The sequence below is a fragment of the Bos taurus genome, chromosome 3 (genome assembly GCF_002263795.3).
Source record: "Bos taurus isolate L1 Dominette 01449 registration number 42190680 breed Hereford chromosome 3, ARS-UCD2.0, whole genome shotgun sequence".
Classification (NCBI taxonomy): domain Eukaryota; kingdom Metazoa; phylum Chordata; class Mammalia; order Artiodactyla; family Bovidae; genus Bos; species Bos taurus.
The window spans coordinates 94,100,014-94,118,594 of record NC_037330.1 but is presented as its reverse complement, the minus strand read 5'-3'; the positions used below and the strand labels follow the sequence as shown (position 1 = coordinate 94,118,594).

The 18,581-nt window shown below is 37.1% G+C and overlaps 1 protein-coding gene across 4 annotated transcripts in view; it reads left to right on the top strand.

Moving 5' to 3' along the window:
• ZFYVE9 (zinc finger FYVE-type containing 9) overlaps positions 1-18,581 on the top strand; it is a 118,234-nt gene that overhangs the window by 12,804 nt on the left and 86,849 nt on the right. For all 4 annotated transcript variants that reach the window (XM_024990134.2, XM_024990137.2, XM_024990136.2 and 1 more), the window contains exons 2-3: positions 4,166-4,271; positions 8,981-11,076. In XM_024990134.2, coding sequence (XP_024845902.1) covers positions 4,202-4,271; positions 8,981-11,076 — 2,166 coding nt within the window. In that variant the 5' untranslated portion in view covers positions 4,166-4,201. The remainder of the gene's footprint in view (positions 1-4,165; positions 4,272-8,980; positions 11,077-18,581) is intronic.

Below are 18,581 nucleotides of genomic sequence, written 5' to 3'. Positions count from 1 at the left end.
AAGGTGCACTATCTGGTGAATACGGCAGGTGAATCAGGACTTCCCAGCCAAGCTGTAACAGTTTTTGCCTTGTTGTTCAGTTGCTCAGTCGTGTCCAACTCTTTGTGACCCCATGGACTGCAGCATGCCAGGATTCCCTGTCCTTCACCATCTCCCAGAGCTTGCTCAAACTCCTGCCCATTGGGTTGATGATGCCATCCAACCATCTCATCCTCTGTCATCCCCTTCTCCTCCTGCCTTCATTCTTTCCCAGCATCAGGTTCTTTTCTAATGAGTCGGCTCTTCACATCAGGTGGCCAAAGTATTGGAGCTTTAGCTTCAGCATCAGTCCTTCCAGTAAATATTCGGGATTGGTTTTCTTTAGGATTGACTGGATTGACTGGTTTGCAGTCCAAGGGACTTTCAAGAGTCTTCTCCAACACCACACTTCAAAAGCATCAGTTCTTCAGCATTCAGCCTTCTTTATGGTTCAACTTTCACATCCATACGTGACTACTGGAAAAACCATGACTCGGACTATACAGACCTTTGTTGACAAAGTGAGGTCTCTGCTTTTTAGTAATGGCTTTCTAGGTTTGTCATAGCTTTTCTCCCAAGGAACAAGTGTCCTTGCTCCTAGTTTTTGCCTAGTCATCAAAGAAACATTCACTCTTATGTTGTCCTGATGGAAGATTATGTGCTTTCTGTTGACTAATTCTGGATGTTTTTCATTGAGTGCCACTTTCATTTGGTCCAAATGGGAACAGTACTTGTTGGTTCATTGTTTGGTTTTCCGGAAGGAGTAGAAGATTCCCTTCCAATCCTACTATATACACGATATCACTTTCTATGGATGAAAACCATCTTTGGTGTGGTTAGTGGTCCCTTTCTCTTGCCCCACGATCTCTTCCATTCCATATTATTGTACGGTATTCACTTTTCATCACCCATCACAATTTGTTTTAAAACCATAACGTTTTATCTTTTAAGTAGAGAATCACACACAGAAGTACAGTCAGGAAAGTTTTCATTTACCTTATGTGGAACCCAAACATTAAAGTGATTAACATTACCAAGCTGGTGCAAATGATTTTCAAGGCTTTATTTGGATATTTTGAATATGCTGGTTTATCTCCTGTGTGGTATTAACATTTATTGTTCTCAGTTAATGCCTCGTTTTGATTGACATCAACTTCAACTGATCTACCCGACCGTGGAGCACCATCCATCGAGAAAGCTCCAGCCCGGAACTTCACCGACCACTTCTGATATGATTGATCAGTCATAGAGCCTTCTCCGTATACTGCACAAGTCTTTTTTTGCATTTCAGTTGTGTTTTTATCTTTCTTGAAATAATAAAGCGTAGTATGCCAAAAATGTTACTTTTTCCCTTCCATCTTCAATGTTATAATGTTTTCCCTAAAATTCACCAATTTTGATGTTTTTTTTTTTTTAAAGTGCACTTTGATATGACAGCTGTCACAATACAATTTAACAAAATTGTTTTAAATGAAGTTTACTGGAGTGGGTTGCCATTTCCTTCTCCACGGGATCTTCCCGACTCAGGGATCGAACCCAGGTCTCCCACATTAAAGGCAGATTCTTTAACCTCTGAGCCACCAGGGAAGCTAAATGAAGTTAAAGACAAAACTGATAAAACTTTTTGGCCCACTATTTTGGCAAGGAGTGTGTGTATTGGAGACAGATAAAAGGTCTCAAAGAGAAAAGGAGCATGAGACATTGAAGAAGTGTATATTCAAGTAGGGTTCCAGCACAAAGCATAGTGTCTGCATATAATAGGTGCTCAGTAAATATTAGTGGAAGGGAGGATAGGACTGAAAATTAGCCTGTGTAATCACTGTTGCTAGATTATTTATTTTATAATCAAAGGATCAACTCCAAGGCTTAAAAACTTAAATAATTACTGATGAAGCATTTATCATGCGTGAGACAGTATTTTAAATGTGTTATCTATGTTAATTTATTTAATCTTTAGGTATGTACTGTTATTACTCAGTTTTGCAGATGAAAATTAAGTCACAGGTAATTTGAATACTAGACTTCCCAGGTGGCTCAGTGGTAAAGAATCGGCCTGCTGCTGCAGGAGACACAAGAGATGTGGTTTTAATCCTTGGGTCGGACAGATCCCCTGGAGAAGGAAATGGCAACCCACTCCAGTATTCTTGCCTTGGAAATTCCATGGATAGTGGAGACTGGCAGGCTACAGTCTACAGGATCAAAAAGAGTCGGACACAACTGAACAACTGAGCATGCACGTAGGCACAAATTGAGTAAGTTCCCTAAGGTCAAGTAGTTAGTAAGTGAATTAGAAACTAGGATTAGAAGTTGGACGGTCTAGTCCTAGAGTTTATGTTCTTGTCCATTATGCTGTAATTCTTACTGTTGCTTAAAGTATAAACAATACCTTTCTCAAATTTACATTCCAGGGCTTCCATAATATAATGCCTGTCACTACAGCTGTGTTCTGCTGTTACCCATGTAAATAAATCCTTGTTCCAATTTCACTGATTCCTCAATAGTTGCCCATTCCTAGTATGTCTCTCCCTGTTTGAAATTTCACTTGTGCATCTTCCCATGTAGAAGACTATTACAATTTTATCCATCCTTCCAGACCCAGCTCAGATCCATAAATAATGCCTTCCTTGACCATCCAGACTGATGAGCTGGTCCATTCTTGAACTTTTATAGTACTTTCTCTGTAATACTAATGTGTTAATTTTGACAGATTAATCATTTAGTTTCTTGCGTTGTGTTGTTATGAAAATCATTTTGATTACTGTTTAAATTTTCTCATTTAGTATTGTTTATCATTAAGTAAATGATAAGATTCTTGATGTTAGGGATCCTATCTGAGACTTCAGTTGATCCCGGTACCCTGCATACAGTAGATGCACTGCAAATATGTTGATCTGATTGTTTCTGTGGCTTAGCTATTGTAAATAATGCTGCAGTGAACATGGAGGTGCAGACTCTCTTCCAGCTAGCAATTTTATTTTCTTTGGATGTATACCCAGCAATGAAATTACTGGATTATATGGTGGTTATACTTTTAATTTCTTAAGGAGCTTCCATGCTTTCTGTAGTGTCTCTATCAGTTTGCATTTCCACTAATAGTACACAAGGATTCTCTCTTCTCCACATTCTCACCAACATTTATTATTTGTTTTCTTTTTTGATGATAGCCATTCTGACAGGTGTGATGATATCTTTGTGGTTTTTATTTGCATTTCCGTGATGATTGGTGATGTTGAGCATTTTTTCATGTACCTGTTGGCCATCTTATGTCTTCTTTGGAAAAATATCTTTTCAGGTCCTCTACCCACTTTTAAATGTGGTTGTTTATTTTTTGATGTTGAGCTATATGAGTTCTTTGTGTATTTTGTATATTTACCCCTTGGTGGATATATCATTTGCAAGATCTTCTCCCAGTAGGCAGCCTTTTTGTTTTGTTGATAGTTTCTTTTGCTGGGCAAAGTCTTTTTAGTTTGATGTAGTTCCATTTGTTTATTTTCACTTTTGTTTCTCTTGGCTAAAGAGCTGTATCCAAAGGAATATTGTTAAGGCTGATGTCAAAGAGTATATTACCTATGTTTTCTTTTAGTTTTATGGCTTTAGATCTTATATTCAAGTATTTTTATCTATTTTGAGTTTTTGTATATGGTATAAGAAAGTAGTCCAGTTTGATTCTTTTGCATGTAGCTGTCCAGTTTTCCCAACACCATTTATTGGAGAGCTGTCTTTTCCCCATTCCCTTTGCTATAGGTTAATTGTCCATACAAGTGTGGGTTTTTTTCTGAGTTCTGCGTTCTGTTCCATTGATCTATGTGTCTGTTTTTGTATGAGTGCTATACTGTTATAATTACGGTAGCTTTGTAGTATAGTTTGGCATCACAGAGTATATTATGGGGTAGTTTTTAAATAGTGATCTAATCAATCACCTTATTAGTAATCAGTTTGTTCATATTTTCTATTTTTTATGATTTAGTGTTGGTAGGATGTATGTGGCTAGGACTTTATTCATTTATTCTGAGTTGTCCAATTTATTAGAATATACTTATTCATAGTAGTCTGTTATGCTCCTTTGTATTTCTGTTTTATCAGTTGTAATATCTATAAATTATATTTTAATAATTGGGAGTATAATAAAGTTTGATCTTTTTTCTAGATTTAAATAAGTCTCTTGAGTGGTGTTTTCTCACCGATGGAGAATTACTTTCAAGCAGAAGCTTACAACCTGGACAAGGTGTTAGATGAATTTGAACAAAACGAAGGTGAGGATTTAGTTTGGTGACACTATTTGAATGTATTTATGATACAGAAAATGTGGGATTATAAGAGGATGCAGTACTAAAACAGAGAAGGTTGGGTCCAATGCCTTATTGATGATAGTATTATATATTAATATTCAGAGGAAGAACTAACATTTTTTTAGCCCTATGTGCCAGATACTACGGAGAAGGCAATGGCACCCAACTCCAGTATTCTTGCCTGCAAAGTTCCATGGATGGAGAAGCCTGGTAGGCTGCAGTCCATGGAGTCACTCAAGTCGGACACGACTGAGTGACTTCACTTTTGCTTTTCACTTTCATGCATTGGAGAAGGAAATGGCAACCCACTCCAATGTTCTTGCCTGGAGAATCCCAGGGACGGGGGAGCCTGCTGGGCTGCCATCTATGGGGTCGCACAGAGTCGGACACAACTGAAGTGACTTAGCAGCAGCCAGATACTAAGCTAACCCATAACCCTAGGCTAACTCCTGATTCATGTAAATTTGAAACTTAGATGTATGTAGATGGGCTTTATAAATATAAAGTGGAAAGTGTATTATCCTTTCAGTTTGGATCATTTATACAAGTATCTTCTCACTCTCTTCTCTGGTTTCTTCCCTGCTTGTATCACAGTTTTTTGTCATCTACACAAATGTTACACTTAATCATGTGAATACTGTCTCTAGAACACCACTGACTCTCATTAATAAAATTATAGTTCTTTACCTCGGTCTCTTTGCAACTTTTGTAGGTTCTAGTAGAATATTTTCTATATAGTTGATTTGCAAAATATTTCTGTTGAGTCAGTAAAAATTGTTGCTTTAGTTGAAATATTATGTTTGCTTACCAAAAATAACTCCTTTAAAAGGAGAATGATTTCAGAAGCCACATTTTTTGCAACTGTGCTGATCATTTGTTTTGAACTTTTTCTTTTTTTTAATTTGTGGTTGCTCTGGGTCTTCATTGCTGTGTGTGGGCCTTCTTTAGTTGTGGCGAACAGAAGCTACTCTTCACTGCAGTGGCTTCTCTTGTTGAGGAGCACAGGCTCTATGCACGTGAGCTTCAGTAGTTTTAGCATGCAGGCTCTGTACTTACGGCTCATGGGCCCAGTCTCTCTGCAGCATGTGGAATGCTCCTGGACCAAGAATTGAATTCATGCTCCCTACATTGGCAAGCAGACTCCCGTCTACTGTACCATGAGGGAAGTCCTGTTTTGAACTGTTTTTTAAAAATCTCTGTTGTTGCTGTTTAGTCATTCAGCCGTGTCTGACTCTTTGTGACCCCATGGACTGTAGCATGCCTGGCTTCACTTGTCTCCTGGAGTTTCCTCAAATTCATGTCCATTATGTTGGTGATGCCATCCAACCATCTCATCCTCTGTCACCCCATTCTCCACCTGTCCTCAGTCTTTCCCAGCATCAGGGTCTTTTCCAATGAGTTGTCTCTTTGCATCAGGTAGCCAAAGTATTGGAGCTTCAGCTTTGGTGTCAGTGAGTATTCAAGGTTGATTTCCTTTAGGATTGACTGGTTTTATTTATCTCCTTGCTGTCCAAGGGACTCTCAAGAGTCTTCTCCAGCATCACAATTCAAAAGCATCAATTCTTCAGTGATCAGCCTTCTTTATGGTCTAACTTTCACATCCATACATGACTACTGGAAAAACCATAGCTCTGAGTATCTGTACCTTTGTCGGCAAAGTTATATCTCTGCTTTTTAGGTTTTAAATGCTGTCTAGGTTTGTCACAGCTTTTCTCCCAAGGAACAAGTGTCTTTTTTATGGCTGCACTGAACTGTGGCTGCAGTGATTTTAGAACCCAAGAAAATAAAATCTGCCCCTGTTTCTATTTTTTCCCCATCTATTTGCCATAAAATGATGGCACTAGATGCCGTGATCTTAGTTTTTTGAATGTTGAGTTTTAAGGCAGCTTTTTCAGTCCTCTCTTTCACCCTTATCGAGAGGCTCTTTAGTTCCTCTTAACTTTCTTGTCATTAGAGTGATATCATCTGCATATCTGAGGTTATTGATATTTCTCCTAGGAATCTTGATTCCAGCTTGTGATTCATTCAGCCTGGCATTTTGCATGATGTGCTCTGTATAGACGTTAACTAAGCAGGGTGATAATGTACAGACTTGACGTACTCCTTTCCCGATTTTGAACCAGTCCATTGTTCTGTATCTGAATTAACTGCTGCTTCTTGACCCGCATCCAGGTATCTCAGGAGGCAGGTAAGGTGGTCGGTCTGGTATTCTCATCTCTTTAAGAATTTTCTACAGTTTGTTGTAATCCACACAGTCAAAGACTTATGTGTAGTCAATGAAGCAGAAGTAGATGTTTCTTTGGAATTCCCTTGCTTTCTCTGTGATCCAGTGGATGTTGGCAATTTAAACTCTGGTACAGCTGTGCATCTGGAATTTCTTGATTCACGTACTGCTGAAGCCTACCTTAAAGGATTTTGAGCATTATCTTTCTATTTCTAGTATGTGAAATGAGTGCAATTGTACGGTAGTTTGAACATTCTTTGGAATTGCTATTCTTTGGGATTGGAATGAAAACTGACCTTTTCCAGGCCTGTGACCACTGCTGAGTTTTCCAGGCAGTTTGCCGACATATTGAGTGCAGCACTTTCATAGCATCATCTTTTAGGATTTTAAATAGTTCTGTTGAATTCCATCACCTCACTAGCTTTGCTCATAGTTACACTTCCTAAGACCCATTGACTTCACACTCCATGATGTCTGGCTCTAGATGAGTGACCTCCACCATCATGATTATTCTGATCATTATGATCTTTTTTGTATAATTTTTCTGTGTATTCTTGCCATCTCTTAATCTCTTAAAGGAAGTACATGTTACCAAATCTCAAGTCTCTGCTAGCCCAAATTTGGGGAACTCAGGATTTAACATCTAGCAGTCAGAGTATATTAATCCCATTCTCCATGCAATCTGAATTTTTTTTATGGCTTTTGCAATCTGACCTTTCTAGCTTCTTTTCACTACATTCTTACAGTAATTCTTTTTTCACCTCAAGCTGATTTACTTAATTGCTCTTTCAGATTCTTATGCTTAGGGCTGTACTTTTCCTTTTTTCTCTTTTATATATATCCTGTTTCCACGTTTATGTAAAATTGTCTTTGAAGCCCAGCACATATCCTCCTGCTTCCATGAATTCAAGTTTGCTGCATCAGCCTGTGAAATATCTTTGTACTAAATTTATTTTCTACTACTACATAGTAGTTTTCAAATACTTAATCTATCATATACTGCTAGTTAGATATTCATGTTTGCTGTATCTATTTCTTATTTTTCCAGCTAGATTATGTACTTTTTGGAAGCCAGAGCTATCATTTAATCTCATATTCCTCAACCTCAATGCTCTTACTGTGGTATCACTTAGCATGTTTTTATTGTGTACCTACTGCATATTTATCAGCATGTTTTTATCATGTTCCTATTACATATCAAGTGCTCTGCAAAGCTAGGACTAACACTGATGGGAAGAAATGGTTTCTGCCTGAAAATGTTAGGTAAATCATTGCATTTCAGTGTAATAAATGCTTTGATAGAGATATGAACAAAGTGCTAAGGAAACCTTAAAAATTAATGTTGCTACTAGAGGAAGGGGCTTCCCTGAGAGCAAATCGTATCTATGTAATTTCAGGGCTATGATTATCAGATTTACTCTAGGAAGAAAGCAGGAAAGGCAATAGTTGCAAAGTGCTTTGTTTCTTACTTCTCTAATTAGACATACACATAGCACTATAACTTGGGAAAGTAGCTATCATAGTTATGATCTATTAAAAAATAAACTTTAAATGAAATTTTGATTATTGATAGAGTATAAAAACGTTGATTTTATATGGCAAATGCAGAATTTCTGCCAAATTTCCTCAGTATAATTATGAACCTAAGAAATAATGTATTGTCACATGGTTATAAGCAGAATTTCACATACTGTAGGAAACTTTTAAACTTGTTATAGACAAATTTCAAATATATACAAAAGTAAATAGAATAATAGAATAGTATAATAAATTCCTGTGTACTCATTATACAACTTCAGTAGTGATTGACGTACTGCCATTTTTCATTTATATATCTTCATTTATTCCTTTCTCCCTGCTTCATTGTTTTTTTTTTTTTTAACAGATTTTTAAAGGTAAAATTTATACATTAATTGTATAGATCTTAAATGTACACTTTTGGCCAAGAGATATATCCATATAACCCACATCTTAGTCATAATGTAGATTATAGAACTTTCTGTCTCCACAGAAAATTCCTTTGTTTCTTTTCCACTCTATTACTATATCCTTATCACTGTTCGATTTGTTTTTCACTTTAGATTAGCCACTACCCCATACTGTGCTTAGCCTATCCAAGGCCTACCCGATTACTGCACTCCCCTGCTCAGCTCAAAGGACAGCCTGCCAATCACTTTAATTATGTTAACTAGATTGAGGTAGAATTCTTCCGTTGTTTGAAATGTTCTGAGATATTACCATTTCGTGATATATAATTCAGGGAACTGTCTTAAATGTTTTCTCTTATCCTTAGCTAAAAATCAGAAACTTCATATCCTAGGAATATTCTGTTTTCACATATCCTAGGTAGATTTTACTTTCAGAGAATATTTGCAAGTGTATTTCAATAACTTAGTCCTAGCCTTATCAGTGTTACCAACAAACTTACTGTAATTATTTATTTTTTCAGATGAAACCGTTTCTCCTATTTTATTGGATACAAAGTGGAATAAGATTCTAGATCCCTCTTCTCGTCAGCTGTCATTCAACTCTGCATTGACCAGTGTGAATGAACCTACAGTTTCTGAGTCACAGCCACAACTGAAAGTCTTCTCTCTGGCTCATTCAGCTCCTCCTGACTCAGAGGGAGAGGACCACTGTGCTAATGGACAAGACTGTAGTCTGAATCCAGAGATCAACACAATGTGGATTGATGAAAATGCGGTTACAGAAGACCAGTTAATTAAGAGGAACTGTAGTCGAGATGATCAATGCAGTACTGTCGAAGTGGGAGAGAAGAAATGTGGAAACCTAGCTTGTCTGCCAGATGAGAAGAACGTTCTTGTTGTAGCTGTCATGCATAACTGTGATAAAAGGACATTTCAAAGTGATTTGCAGGATTGTAATAATTATAATAGTCAGTCCCTCAAGAATGCTTTTAGCTGTTCACTGGATAATGAAAACAGACAAACTGATCAGTTTAGTTTTAGTATAAATGGGTCCACTGAAAAAGATATGAACTCAGAGAAACAAATGGATCCATTGAATAGACCAAATGCAGAGGGGGATTCTGATAAGTATATATGTACTACTTCTGATAATCTAGCCAGTGTTTGTTCCCCTTCGCAGTTACAGGATGATGAAAATATAGATAGAGACCCCTCCATGTCTGTGATTACAAGCTTAACACTAGATTCAGTAATCTCATCCCAGCGAACAGAGGAAGGTCCTGATGTAAAGCAAGAGGACTCAACCCCAGATGAGGTTCTCACTGGCAAAACCAGCTCTCCTAGGACAGACCTGGGGAGTCCAAACTCCTTTTCTCACTTGAGTGAGGAGATTTTGATGAAAAAAGAGCCATCAGAGGAGAGGACAACTGAAGAATCCACCCAGTCTGCTTTACCTTTACTTCTCAAAACTGACATGCCTAATGGGTCTGGCAGGGATGATAACTCTGAACAGGTTTCAGATTGTCTTGTGCCCAGTGAGGGTAAAGCTGATGACAAGGAAGGTTGTAAACATGAAGAAATTCTTGGCACTAAAGAATTTCTTAATATGACAGAGCATTTCTCTGAATCTCAGGAGATGACTAACTGGAAATTGACTAAACCAAACAAGATGAATGACAGCCAAGTAAAAAAAGATAATGAGAAGTTCCTGCAGATGAATCAGCCTGAAGACACCTGTGATGATAGTGGAGAGTGTGATAGAATGGCAGAAGCAGGTCTAGATTTAAAAGGAACTTGCGTGAATGAAAGTGAAGGATGTGATTTCTCCACTGTTATGGATACACCAGCAGCAAATTCACTATCTAATTGTTGTGATTCCTATGGAATGCAGAGCCCAGTTGTTTGTTTTGTTCCAAAGACTTTACCCTCCAAAGAAGATTCAGTAACAGAAGAAAAGGAAATAGAGGAGAGCAAGTCAGAATGCTACTCAAATATTTATGAACAGAGAGGAAATGAAGCCACAGAAGGGAGTGGACTACTTTTAAACAGTACTGGTGACCTAACGAAGAAAAACTATTTACACAATTTCTGTAGCCAGGTTCCATCAGTGCTTGGGCAATCTTCCCCCAAGATAGTAGCAAACCTGCAATCTATCAGTGTTCCTTTTGGTGGTGCAAGACCCAAGCAACCTTCTAATCTTAAACTTCAAATTCCAAAGCCATTATCAGACCATTTACAAAATGACCTTCCTGCGAACAGTGGAAATACCGCTAAAAACAAAAATGATGTTCTTGGGAAAGCAAAATTAGGGGAAAACTCAGCAACCAATGTATGCAATGCCTCTTCGGGAAACATCTCTATTGCTGATACAAATGGGGACCATTTAGAAAGTTATGAATCTGGGATATCCAGTAGACCGTGCCTTGCATTAGCTCCAGAAAGCCCAGATAATGATCTCAGAGCTGGTCAGTTTGGAATTTCTGCTAGAAAGCCATTTACCACTCTGGGTGAAGTGGCTCCAGTGTGGGTACCAGATTCTCAGGCTCCAAACTGCATGAAATGTGAAGCCAGGTTTACATTCACCAAAAGGAGGCATCATTGCAGAGCATGTGGGAAGGTAAGTTGTGTGTGTCAGGAATCTGGCACGTGCATTTTACAACGCTCAATTAAAACTTAATAAAGGTAATATAAGGGAGCATGCTTAAGGCTGAGGTGAAATTACAAATAGCTTTTGAATATACAGTTCTAGTAAATTTCCAAATGAAAAATGGCCTCACTGATTCTTAGTGTTTATATAATTTTTTTGTTGTTGTGAAGATTTAAGCCGAATCAGTTTTCATGAAGAGATGGGAACTGCAGAAGTGGTAACTTTGAGTTCTATATTGATACTTGCTTAATGGAATAGCTTGAAATGAGGAAGTTATTCTTTTGAATAAGATTTTAAGAATTTAAGAAATGTTTATAATTGATTTTATATTTTTTAATTCTTGAGTAAATTGAATGTTATACTTGGAATCCATCCCAGTTTTTACTATAGAAATTTTGCCATTGTACTAGACATTCTGGAACTTTCTGTACACATATTTTTGTTTTTTCCCCCCATATAACTTTGACTCAAAAGACTTGGAAGCTGCAGATCCTTGTGACAGTGTAATGAGGATAATGATATTCCTTAGTTCTCCCAAAATTCTGTTAGCTAGTGACGCTAGTGACAATATACTAGTATTTCCTTAAGCAAGAACTATAAACAAGGAGGAAATAGGATTTTGTATTTTTTAAAGGAATGTAAGGTTTGGTGTCAGGTCTGGATTTGAACTTCAGCTTTATTACTGTTAACTATATAACTTTGTTAAGCTTTGCGTGCATGCTAAGCTACTTTCGTTGTGTCTGACTCTGTGTGAGCCTGTGGACTGTAGCCTGCCAGTCTCCTCTATCCATAGGATTCTCCAGGCAAGAATACTGGAGTGCGTTGCCATTTCCTTCTCCAGGGGATCTTCCCAACCCACGGATCAAACCCATGTCTCTTACATCTCCTGTATTGGCAGCAGGTTCTTTACCACTAGTGCCATGTGCCAAGTTTATCATAAGAAAACAAACCAAAAGATAACTTTCACTGGGCTGCTCTGAAGATTAAATGAAATTACATGTAGTAGTAAGTGCTCAGTAAATGACCTCTGTTTCTCTTGCCTGATTTACTGGTCTGTCTGAATTAATTAGATTGCCGTCAACTTCAAGGGACAGACTATCTGGCTCTCAGTGACTCAAACAAAAATAACATTTATTTCACATAACAAGAAGTCTGAAAATAGAGATTCTGCTGTATCTGGGTGTAGTCAGGGTTACTGAAGTTCTCTTGGTCTTCCCTTCATGGTCTCAATATAATGTGGCACAGCTTTAAGCATCAAGTCCAACCTGACGACTTCCTAAGTACAGAGAAGCTGTTCAGTGGCAAAAAAGCCTATTTCTCTTGCCACCCTCTCATCAGGAAGGAAAGAAACCCCAGCAACTTCTTTCAATTTATTGGCCACTTCTAGACCACAGGCCCAATTTAGACCAATGACTGACAACAGGGAACAGAATTGCCAGGATTGGCAAAGATCAATCGTGATTCACCTCCTGGGGCTGAGCCAGTATGGCAGCATTAGCTCCAGAAAGCTCAGATAATGAAAAGAATATTAAAAAATACAAAATCCCATTTCCTCCTTGTTTATAGTTCTCACTTAAAAAAAACCTAGTATATAATATATATTACTAGCTAACAGAATTTTGAGAGAACTAAGGAATATCAATTTTCCTTATAATGTCACAAGGATCAATAGCCTTCAACTCTTTTTTGAGTCATAGTTATATAGGGGGGAAAGACAAAAATATGTGTACAGAAGGTTCCAGAATATCTAGTACAATGGCAAAGGAAAAGGGGAAGAATGGTTCTTGGGTGGACATTCAACAAGGGCTACTATAAAGTCGTAGAACAAATGAACCAAATAATGGGGAGCAGAAAGTTGTTAAAATTGTGACTGGTCTGTTAGTATCTGATTATTAAAATTTGAAGAAAATAATGTGTCTGATTCCTAAATATTTCGCAATCTGAAGTAAACCTGTGGTCAGTAGCCTAAACAGTTAGTTTTCTGTTAGGGGATTAGAGGCATCATTTTTTTTGTTTCTGTTCTGTGTTTTGCTTACTGTGTATAACACTTTGTGAAAATTTTGCTTTCTTAAGCAAATAATAAAAATGCTTTTGTTCCAGGCTAGCATATTCAGATGTAATGACTAAATAGGTAACTTAGGTGGATTCAGAAAGAAAATGGTGGCGTAAAAATGCACATAAGCTGAAAAATTACGTGGAATTTTTGCTGAGTGGAATTTGTAGAATTTATAAATTTATCATTCATATGGATTATGGATTCATATTCCATCTTTTTTTCTTTCCATCTTCATTTTCCTCAGGGATATTCTGAGGATTATTGAGATAATGTCTGTAAAAATCCTTGAGCGTCTCAGAAGAAAGGGGCTTATAAATGTGGGTATAGTTTTTCTAGACAGTAAATTAATCAAATGATACTTGGAAGATAGCTGGAAAAATACCCTAAGCAATGTGATTTTGTAAAATAGTGTTTACTGTCGAAAAAAGAAGTTTAGTTTGTACCATTCTAATATTTCTACTATCTAGTAATTTCCAATACTTTTTTAAAACTTAATATCTATAGGCAATAAGTTTTCCTTACTGTAACAAGCATATATTAAGCATCTACTGTATGAAAGTTTATGGGCTAAGTGCTGGAGATTCGGAGATAGAATGTATGACCCCATAGAGTTTATAATCAAAAGGATTGATTTCAGTGAGTGAGGAGTATCTGGATTTCCTGTAGTTTTGCAAAAATCCTAAAAAAAAATAGTGAACTGCTGATCTGAGTAGAAAATTGGACCATCACATACAATTTATAATACAGTATTTTAAGAGGCAGTTTTGTGTGTTTTATATTCATTCTCGTCTTGTAGAATGGGTGGTTAATTTTTTCCTCCTTAACAGATCAAGTATTAGAGGCTCAGAGAGGTCAAGGAATATATCCAAGGTCACACAGCTTGAAAGTGGTAGAGCCACCTTTGGAGGAAAAGCTAGGACTCTTTCCTTCCATCATAACTGCTTCTCCTAACATGTCTCCTCATTTATAATAGCAGTATGAACAAAATGCTTTAGAAACAGTACGATAGGGGAGCTTAATTTTTCCAAGAATGGAAGGAGGAGTCAGGAAAATTGTAATACAAAAAGCAACCATTTGGGCCTTCTCTGGTGGTCCAGTGGTTAAGACTCCTCTGTGTTTCTGCTGCAGGGGTCTTAGGCTCCACCCCTGGTGGAGGAACTAAGATCCCTCGTGCTAATCCCGCATGCTGCCCTGTGAGCATACCATACCCCCCACTTCTGCCCCCTGCTAAAAGATAAAATGACTATTTGGAGGAGATAAGAAAGTGGATATAATTTATGGATCAAAATTCTAAAGTATGTGAAGAGAATGGGATCACAGCAGAGCACAGGTGGAGAATTAGCAATAGGAAAAGGGAAATCATTTTACAGACAAATAGGCTGTGATAAAAATATACTTGAATATAGAAGGAGTTAATAGAAAATTGTGGGAAATTGTTTAGCAAAGCTTAGGGCATATATTCAGCTCTTGATGAGTAGTATTACAGATATTGTTACATTTATCTTGATATATTGTCATTAAGAAGAATATAATTATATTGAATTTAGGAAGGTATTAAAATATTGCAGTTTATTTCTATATTGTTACAGTGGACATCAAAACACCTGGATTCCATTCTTGTCTTCATTGTTAATTGGAAAACTATGTCATGCTCTAAAATGCTTAGCAAATGGGTTTTGTTTTATGATTTCATGCAATATTAATTCATATAATTGTTCCATATAGCAGCGTAATCTTTACTTTTCCTGTATGATAAGTGATAAATTACAGAATAGAAAGTATACAGAAGAGAGTTTCTTGCTGGTCCAGTGGTTAGGACTTGGGGCTTTCACTGCTGTGGCCCCAGGTTCAATCTCTGGTTGGGAAACTGAGATCCTGAGAGCTGTGCAGCAAGACCAAAAAAAAAAAAAAGAGTACAGAGAGTTTCTTCCTTGAAAAGTTCTAATGATCACTGTTAATCTAATGAACTTAGCCCTTTAAGTTCAAATGATCATTGTTATTATATACCTATGTTTATTTCCTATGGAAAACACTGAATCTAGTAGATCATGGTTATTCATCCTCTGTCATGTTTCCATTTGCCATAAATATTTTGACCCCTTTTATTTGATTATTTGACTTGAAAGGCCTAAAGGAAACTATTGAGTTTAAGAGTACAGGAAAGAGTTTTTTGAAAGTGGAAAAGAATTTCTAAAAGAAAAAAAAGTTTTTTCTTTTATTTGGTCATTCACAAGGTTTTATCACACTTAATCCATTACCATCAGTGATGTGGCTCGTTGTTATTTACGAGATGCTAGCTGCCTGGAGAATCCCATGGATGGAGGAGCCTGGTAGGCTGCAGTCCATGGGGTCTCTAGGAGTCGGACATGACTGAGAGACTTTATTTTCACTTTTCACTTTCATGCACTGGAGAAGGAAATGGCCATCCACTCCAGTATTGTTGCCTGGAGAATGCCAGGGACGGGGAAGCCTGGTGGGCTGACGTCTATGGGGTCGCACAGAGTCGGACACTACTGAAGTGACTTAGCAGCAGCAGCAGCTGGTTAATGACTGTTCTATCTACTAAAATAGACATGAAAATAGCCTTTAAAAGTTCTTGAACTGATACTCACAATGTAGATACTGTGTATTTGTTTAGAACAGTGTGCAAGTTGAGAATAGCATTTTTTTTTTAACACTTCTACTATATACTAGGCTTATCTGGTCTAAACTAAGCATAGTTCTCTGAGATACAGTTAAAGAGGAGAAAAGTGCCTCAGAAAGTAAAGTTTATAAGCAAGAGTGCATGGATTTCAACACAGATTTTTTCAGTTCCAAAGCCCCTTGCTCTTTTTACCACACAGGACATAGTAGCAAAATTTATCAGTATTTGGATTGCTTACTAGAAAGTAAGTGATTGTGATTGTCCTTGGGTGAACATCAGTTTTGGATAGTGGTAAAGGACTGGTGGAAACAGTGTCAGACTTTATTTTTTGGGGCTCCAAAATCACTGCAGATGGTGACTGCAGCCATGAAATTAAAAGACGCTTACTCCTTGGAAGGAAAGTTATGACCAACCTAGATAGCATATTCAAAAGCAGAGACTTTACTTTGCCAACAAAGGTCCGTCTAGTCAAGGCTATGGTTTTTCCTGTGGTCATGTGTGGATGTGAGAGTTGGACTGTGAAGAAGGCTGAGCGCCAAAGAATTGATGCTTTTGAACTGTGGTGTTGGAGTAGACTCTTGAGAGTCCCTTGGACTGCAAGGAGATCCAACCAGTCCATTGTGAAGGAGATCAGCCCTGGGATTTCTTTGGAAGGAATGATGCTACAACTGAAACTCCAGTACTTTGGCCACCTCATGCGAAGAGTTGACTCATTGGAAAAGACTGTGATGCTGGGAGGGATTGGGGGCAGGAGGAGAAGGGGATTACAGAGGATGAGATGGCTGGATGGCATCACTGACTCGATGGACGTGAGTCTGGGTGAACTCCAGGAGTTGGTGATGGACAGGGAGGCCTGGCGTGCTGCGATTCATGGGTTCGCAAAGAGTCGGACACGACTGAGAGACTGAACTGAACTGAAAGGACTGGGAATTTGAAAGGAAGACAAAAATGCTAAGTGATTGGTGCTATCAGTGGATGGGAGAGTATAGCAAAGATAGCAGGATTTTAGGTTTTACTTCACTATTAGGTCTTGGACTACAAATTAAGAAAAGAATAATGTGGGTGCCAGGTCATAGTATGAGGAGAGATATACCACTCCAGTTTACTCACTACTTTTTCCACATTAATTGACTTTAACAGTATAACTCAAAATTGATGGATTTTTACTATGTTTGGATAGATGGTGATTTGAATAGACAGACCACAGAAGAGGAATGTAGGAGAGGCAGAATGGAAAGAACACTGGAATGGGTATGAAATAGCTCTAGACTTCAGTTTCCTCTGCTGTAAAAGGAAGGGATTGCATAGATTTTATTTCCTTGCAGCTCTGAAATCTTGTGTGAACTTCTGTATTTAAAAAAGAAAGAAAAGGAAATGATAAGGTTTGTGCTAGCACTGATTTATCTCTGTAAAGTTATTATTAAACATACTTGATTAGCCAAGGTCACTTTGTGGGAAAAATATGCCATTAAGCATTTTGTAATGTGCTGTGCTGGAAGTGTGTTTTCTGGAAGTCATCTTAGTTTGATTGGAATGCTGCTTATTACAGTACCACTTAATGTGCTATACTAGGGATTGTATTTTGCAATTACTGTTCCTTTTTTTTCATTTCCAATAGTACTAATACTTTGACACGCATATGATCATCACATATAGTTTAAAGCAGATAGGTTGATGACATGTATAACATCAAAATGGCATATTGAAAACTGATCTAGATTATTTTTAATATAGTTCTAGAAAGGTACCTCCCTCTACACAATGGGGATTATAGGTATTTAATGTATACAGAACATTTCTAAATGTAATTACAAAATTTTATGTTTTACATAAATTTATATTTATGAAAGTGATCCATGTATAATGAACATTTCTAAATGTAATTACAAATTTTATGTTTTACATAAATTTATATTTATGAAAGTGATCCATGTATAATGAACATTTCTAAATGTAATTACAAATTTTATGTTTTACATAAATTTATATTTATGAAAGTGATCCATGTATAATGAACATTTCTAAATGTAATCACAAAATTTTATGTTTTACATAAATTTATATTTATATAACAAATATAAGTTTATATAATTTATGTGTTTATGTATAAAATGGCAAACTACAGTTAGTATTTAACACCGTACTTTTAATTTGAATTACTGTTCCACAGTAGTCATGAGTAATTTTGTCTATAAAGATATATAAAAGAACTATATAATAATATTTTGATATCTTTGTCTTTATAGCATATTTTTAAATGAAAAATATTTTGAAAAATTAAAATAATTTTTCAAATTTGATTTCTTTTTTTTTTTATGTTTTTTTGTCCCCCCCCACCCCCGCCAAGCCCTATTCCCATTCCTCAAAGGTAATCACACTTCCTGTGTTTTGTTTCAGAAATGTTTTGGGCTTATAAAAACATAATATCTCTCCCACTCTCCCCATTAAAAGCCCAAGTGGGATACATTCAAGTCTCTCTGCAACTTGGACCTTTTCTATTTAACAGTATCCTTTTTTTTTTAATTAGCTTATTTAGAACTCTCTAATTTTTTTTTTTTTTTTTTTTTTTTAATTTTTATTTAATTAGTATACATGTGTTCCCCATCCTGAACCCTCCTCCCTTCTCCCTCCCCATACCATCCCTCTGGGTCGTCCCAGTGCACCAGCCCCAAGCATCCAGCATCGTGCATTGAACCTGGACTGGCATCTCGTTTCATACATGACATTTCACATGTTTCAATGTCACTCTCCCAAATCTTCCCACCCTCTCCCTCT